The 7,119-nt window shown below is 40.7% G+C and overlaps 1 protein-coding gene across 2 annotated transcripts in view; it reads right to left on the reverse strand.

Annotated features, from left to right (window-relative positions):
• Positions 1–5,040, reverse strand: part of C7H10orf90 (chromosome 7 C10orf90 homolog) — a 66,976-nt gene extending 61,936 nt beyond the window's left edge. The window contains exon 1 of one of the 2 annotated variants that reach the window (XM_086752336.1): positions 4,872–5,040. In XM_086752336.1, the coding sequence (XP_086608462.1) occupies positions 4,872–5,040 (169 nt within the window). The remainder of the gene's footprint in view (positions 1–4,871) is intronic. The other variant, XM_086752337.1, reaches the window with a different exon arrangement.
• Positions 5,041–7,119: the final 2,079 nt, after the last annotated feature.

The raw sequence follows: 7,119 nt of genomic DNA on the forward strand, positions 1-7,119 counted from the left end.
GACACCGCTGTCAACTAATGAATGAAAATGAACACGATCTTCCAGCTAATTGCACTCACAGCGTAATAACTGCAACATGTACTGTAGACAAGCCAGTTCTTGAAGGCTGAGAAATAAAAAGTTTTCAACCTGTGTTTTATCACTCATCTACTATAGCTAATTGAGATCTGGAGGCGGCACTTCATTTGTCAGCCATGGCTACATGACAAGGCTGTGGCATGGACCTTCAATACGCTTTATGGCTTAGATTTCTTCAAATGCAGCTTGTGAAAACAGTTGCTTTCTGCCTGTTAGTAATTAGTGTCAACCATTAGGTGACAGTTCAGTAGCTGTCATTTAAATATATTAAGGCTGACATTCAGATTCAGAGCTTCCCTTTCTGTAGCTCTGAATGAATTCACCATCTGCAGTTCAACCAGAAAAGAGTCTGGAGCTCTCTCCCCTCTTGTCTCCTACCCACTCTTCTGCTCAAGAAATCAAATCTTTCTTGGACATCACCAGGTGCCACTACTGGGTGCACACAAAATAACCCCATCTGCTCAGGAGCTCAGATAATTCCTGAAGTGATGACCCCACTGGAAGGCAGAAATGCACTTTCCCAATGAACTACGCAATTCAAAATTTGAGGACAAATCTTCCATGTGTGTATTTTCCAAGCCAAGTGTGACTGACATGTTACACCATCACATAACCGTGAGCGATGTACAGTGCACATCGCTGATGGTCATCTGAGACAGGTTTGGGCCCGGGAACACATACACAGGTTTGAGTGTGATCATCCTCTGCCCACCTCTCCCCTCTCTGGAGAGATAGAAATGTCACACAAAATAAGAACAATGTTGTTTGAAGGAAGAACACTCTTGAAACTTGCCCTGGGGAGATGCTAGCTTGGCGTTGGGCTGGACCACAAAGAGGGTAAGGACTGCTGTTCCTCCCAGTCACAGAACAAAGGAACACATGGAGAACAAGTAAAACCTTTAATAATTTCATATGCATTTTATCTGTGCTGTTGTCATACTTAATATGTATATTCATACCAGCTCAGCTTTTCCACTTAGAAGCCACTAGGTAGCTGCTAATAAGCATAAAATTAAGGCAGCTACTTTGGTTTAGTCTTTTGTTAAGGTTAAAGACCAAACTGAGCCATCCACAATATCTTGTGGCTGTCTTCTGTTGGCCACTGTTCCCTGGTCACGCACATGGCACTGCTGTCCCCAGGGTTCTACATGCAACAGATGTGGCAAATCCCACCACGAGGACATGCTGGACCATGGGACACATCTGTTCCACAGCCAGTGACTACATCACACTATGCTAGCTCAAGTTTGCTATGTGGCTGTGACATGGGGGACCAATAAAGTAAGTGGTTGATGTTCAGCCAGCGCTCGGCTTTCCCAGGGCCACGGTCTCAGGCCTTGCTCAATCCACACGCTGTGTGGGCCCCGCGCTGACTTTTCTGGTCTTTCTGCTTTCTCTGCCACAAGCTGCCAAGCAGCTGCAAAACAACAGCTAGGAAACTTTCTCTGCCTGTACTTTTACAAGGCTTGCGACACAAGGCCTAGGTAGGAAACCTCAGCACACTTCCACGTTGACGCAGCAAAGTCCGTCAACCATGGCAATGCCCACAGCCAGGCAGAGAAGCCACAATGCATTGCCTTTGTGTCCCCAACCCCAACGAGCAGCAAAACTCCACTTACACAGAGGAGGGAACGCTGCCAGACCACACAGAATCTGCTCTTACGCTTGCTGGAAGCACACACACCCATAGCTTTGCTCTGACAGAGCTTCTAACCTGAGGAAGTAGTGGAACCTATGCATTCCCCTGCCCTCTGTGTTAGGTGGGAAGCAAGGAGACATGGGTATCCTCTACCAAAGAGAGACAGGAGACTGACACGTCAGTGATTACAGAAAACATCTCTGCCTGAATGTGGTTTGTATGCACAAAGGAAAAACAAACAGGCTGCTCCAAAGCACCACACACATTTTTGATACAAAATGAGCTGAAACATTCTAGAGCACTTTTTTTTTGGTCAAGTTTTAAAGACTTTTCAATAAAATTAGCTTGAACAGCCATCTCTAAAACTCAAAGGTAGTAAAAATTAAAACAGGCACCTGATCTCTGCCCATGGTCAGGAAGAGATCCTTAAACAAGAAGAGCAGCATGTGATTTATTTATTTATCCATTTTTAATAATTCAACAAAGAGAACAGATGTAGAAAAAAAGTGCCCTTGAAACTGTAGCTATAAAGCTCAACTTCATGTGCAACCAATCTTGTGGGGTTCTCCAAGGATCAGGAATTGGCTCCATGGGCAGGGAACAAAAAGGGACATATCTGGAAAGACTTCATGCTGCTGCTGGGACCATGCATGGAGCAAGCGAGAAGAAACACTGCTGCCAAGGGCCACTCCAGCCGTTCCCCTGGCAGCAGCTGCCCTTCAGCCTCTTGGCACGGGTTATTTTATTGCCTCCAGCACCCTACTGCCCAGAACAGCCATGTAGCCTCAGCTTCAAACTGTCTCTATATGGTGTCTCTGTGCAAACAGGTAGCTAGAGTATACTTTATTCACAAACACAAAAAAAATTTGCCATGTATTGAAGCTGATTAAAGAAAAATCAGTCCATTCTTGATGTCTCAACGCAACCAACAAAAATCCAACAGGTACTTAATACCAACTTCACTCAACCGAGTTTTGTACACCATATGGAGCTGTAATCCATGGCATCTTTACTTCATCTCTATTTTGGCCCCTTCAGGGTGCACACCAGAGGATGTTTCCTCAGAGGAAGCATCCTGACACAGCAATGACTGCAGTGGTTAGAGGGTAACGTTCATACCCACATTACCGGTGCTGGCATCCAGCAAAAACACCAGCCAATGGCTCGTGGAGCATCAGGAACCATTCATGACTATTTATACTCCTCAGCCCCATTGTACCAAAAGCTTTTAGGTAATTAGTTTTCCCTCATTAAGAGATGCACTGCCTGGGGAAGGGCACACAGGTGATCCCAAGCCCCATCCTGGATTACAGGGCAGCACTATAAGGTCTTGGAGTGGAAAGCTCAGAAATGCCAAGCCGGGCTGACAAGGAGGGCAATACAACTGCAACACTTACACAACTGTGTTATTCCCAAGGCAGAACTGTGGGGGTTATTTTGGCCAGGTCAGAGACCATAACAGCAATAAAAATATTCACAGGACATCACAAAACCCATGTATTTAAGTCAGAAAGATGAACATTATTTATCAACATGGCTTTTATGGAGACTCATATATACTTTGAGACATCAGGTGTCAGTGATTTTTTGTTAAATTTGCATCATATCCTAAAAGAAGCAAAGTTTATACACTTCATGTACAAAAAGTGATCTACAAATACAGTCAACAGGGTGAGTAGTGCTATTCCACTGCAAGCACACATCTAATAACACACGTGGGTTTGTACCTTCTATGGACACATCGAATACATTATCCCATTTTTCTCTTTTATACTTTCAGAAGCAAAACAGAGATCTGGTCCAGTCTAATTTATTATCATCACTAACACATTCAAAAACATCACCAAGAACTGTGTTGCTAAAATGACATTACAGAAAAAAAACAGGTAAAGCAGGCACCGTTATCTCCTCGAAAAATACAGGCCTCACGCTACAGCACCTACTGATGCGAGTCTACTGAAACCAACAGGATTACTTACGTGCATAAGGATTACTCCCATGATTAAGCAGTGCAGGATTACATCCATTGTTTGCATATCTTCTGTTATTTACATATCCCTATTTTCACCTCTTTTTCCTGTTGTTCTTAAAGCACAGGCAGGGCATTTAATGACTGTTAGCACTCGATATCTTTATGCCGTACGTTTATCCCTTCAAAATTTGGCTCCCTTTTGGATGTCAAATAAAACACTTTTATGATCAAAACAAAGACAATAAAGTAGAAGCAGCAAAATCTAGACTATGTAATTAAAAACAAACAAATAAAATGAGGGAGAGCTTGTTATCCACAATCAGAACTTATTCATGATTCATTTCATATTCACACTCCTATCCATGGCCTCTGCTCTGGGGAGATGATTATTTATACCAACATTTAACTGTGCCAAGCAGTGAGTTACCTGAGAGTTCTCAGGCAATGCAGATGGTATCTCTACTGGAAAATAACAAAAATCAGACAAACAACTGAAACAAGTGTTATAGGTAGGCACGCCGATAATTAATAATAAGGCAAAACATTTTGATGTTTTTCCCCTTATAAAGAAGTGGTGAGTCTAGCCTTAGTTCATTACTATCATACACTTCACATCCTTCCAATCCTAAGAAAAAACTGGGAAAGTTAGTTTTTCATCTATTTTTATGACACAATAGAACAGTTAACGCATGGTAAGAACATCATGCAGGTCTCGGTTCCTGTTCCCAGCCCAATCATAAATGAATTTAGCTGAACAAAGAGCAGCAACACAAACTATATTTGCAACAGGGAACCGACATTTCTTACAAAAAGTAAGACTTTCTGATTCTTCAGTTCAACACTGAATTACACTAGTTTCACAGTTTTGGTTGCAAGAAATCACATTTGGATCATAAATATATTTTGGTTTAGTAGTGTGCTACAGGGAGTTGAAGATTCCAATAATACAAGTTAATTTAAGAAGGCTTGATTGTAACTTTAGTGTCAATTCTGTAGATACTGTTTACATATTTTTGAGTTAAAATAAAGATATTGCATGCCCTTTAACATTTAAGTCATTTTAAAAGCAAAAAGACTGCAGATTATTTTTTGAAAGACTAGCAGAAAACTTCATGTTATAGTTACAATAAACTGAAAAGAACTTAGCAGATTCAGAAAAAGTCAGAAGTTGCACAAACTTACCAAAGGAACCTGTTTTCTTCCAAGAAGAGGAGTAATTTATGGTCAAGTACATTTGAGTTACAAAAGACCGTGCTTCCTGGCTCCATTTTGCGTAAGGTTTAACCTGAAAATCCACCCGACTGTGTCGGGCGCAGCGGAGGCACGGAGGTTTTCCCTCTCCAGAAGGCATTTCGGCGCTCTCCGGGGACGCGCGACAGCCCGAGCGCGGCTGGGCCAGCCGCCACTTGTTGCAATGGTAACAGGAAAAGCCAGGATCTGCCTGCTCGGGCTGCAAGGGCATGAATAATTCATCCCTTCCACCTCCCCGCATTAGCATGCTGCTCAGGCAACGCCAACCAAGCAATTCATTTTGTCCTTTGTCTTCAGGAAAAGCTCGCCGGATTAATGAGGGTTATCTGTGATGATAAAACCTGGGCCCGCTGATTTATTTAGTATGATTGGTTCGAATTTGTGTCCCTAAATGCAGGTTTTACGGCCAGAATCTAAATTCAGTTGTGCATCCCCAACCTTAGGCAGGCAGGCGCGGGTTGTTCAGCTACAGCAACAATATCTAGCTACAGCACATGAATGTTTCATTTTCTTGACTTAAATACTGAAGCTGGGCTCTTTGTCTCCTCATGCTTCTTGAGGAAAGTTAGGAGGAAATCTCCAAGTATGCTGTTTGCACATGGTTTTGTGCATATTTCTGTAATAACTCTTGGACTGCCAAATAGCTAACACCTGGCTTCCAAGATGTTTGCATTCTCAGTACAAGATATGGGGAAAAAAAAAATCTGTGATGAAGATTAGCAAATTTATAGTCTACTTTAAAAAAAAATCATAGATTGTAGTGTTATTTTTAAAAAAGAGGATTTTTGAAGGTGATATTTTTCATTGTGATATTTTAATTTTTATTTAAAGTTTTTTAAATAATTACAGTAGCACTACCACATTCCTCAGTGTTTACCTCCTAGAAATCTACAATAACTGAAAGTAGTAATAATAATCTTTCTGATCACTTGATCACAAAACTAATAATTGAAGAAAATGAAGGATTTTTTAATCAATTACCTGTGCAGTTATATAATGCAAGCCTTCTTAAATTAACTTGTATTATTTAAATTTTCACATCCCTGTAGCACACTACTAAACCAAAGTACATCTATTATCCAAATACATACACCCCAGCTGGGGTGTATAAACACAGATTTTACCAATTTAACTGATACTGCTGAGAGCAGCACTGGAGTTTTTTATTAGTTTTGGTATCCATACTCTAAACAGTACACTGGCCAGGAAGAGAGTGTAGAAAGTAACTGCAGAAATTATTTGAACTCACTTGGATAAAGGTCTTAAAAATACGTGATTCAAGCTGGTTTGCTGTCAAAAAAAGGATATTGAGAGTTAACTTGGCTACAGTGTACAAATACCTCAGATAGAAGTACTTCTGAGGTACGTATTTCCAACGGAGAAGGTGATTACCTACTACAAAGAACTACTGGGTACACGAGTGACCTCTACATTTCCTAGATACCTTTCTAGAAGATATGCTTTTGCCAAACAAAGGTATTGGACCAAGAACAGGCATAAAGATCTATAATATAGAGAACATCAAACCAAATTCCTTAAAATCCTTTTAGCGTTGTAGCATGTTCATGTAGCTCATTGAAGTCTACAGTACACATCTTCCTATCAGTTGTGCATTGTGATTCTAGCAATCTATAAATCCAAAAATTTTGCAATTATTTCAAGATTTCATCCAGAGAACCATTTCATTGTAATACACATCAGGCTGATGAACATTTCATGACAGATTTCACAATGTTTGCTGCTGAGCCTTTCTGGAACAACCCAGGTGGATGTACATTTCCTCATCATTTTATTTTAGAAAAGAAAGAAAAACAACTTGGAGCACAAGGATAAGAAATCATTTAATTTTGCCTGAGAACTTGTAAGTAAAGCCTATTTCTGCCTCTAATATTCTTCTTCTAGTCTGGTTTAGACAGAAAGACACAACTTTATTCAGTCTTTGATACAGATGGGATTGAATGACTTTCAAGACTTTGATCACCAGCTTAAAACTGCAGAAGGGACAGATGAGTTTATGATAATCTGCTAGATTTTGGCACAAACTAGGATTTGCTGTTTCTTCCAGACTGCAGGTGTGGTACAGCTTCAAGGTAGTGAATACAGAGATCACTGTTGAGGTCACTCTTTACCTATAGTGGTCTTCTAACAATGGACAAAAAAAATGTTTTCACCTGAAATA

Source organism: Chlamydotis macqueenii, chromosome 7 (assembly GCF_036417535.1).
Source record: "Chlamydotis macqueenii isolate bChlMac1 chromosome 7, bChlMac1.mat, whole genome shotgun sequence".
NCBI classification, from domain to species: domain Eukaryota; kingdom Metazoa; phylum Chordata; class Aves; order Otidiformes; family Otididae; genus Chlamydotis; species Chlamydotis macqueenii.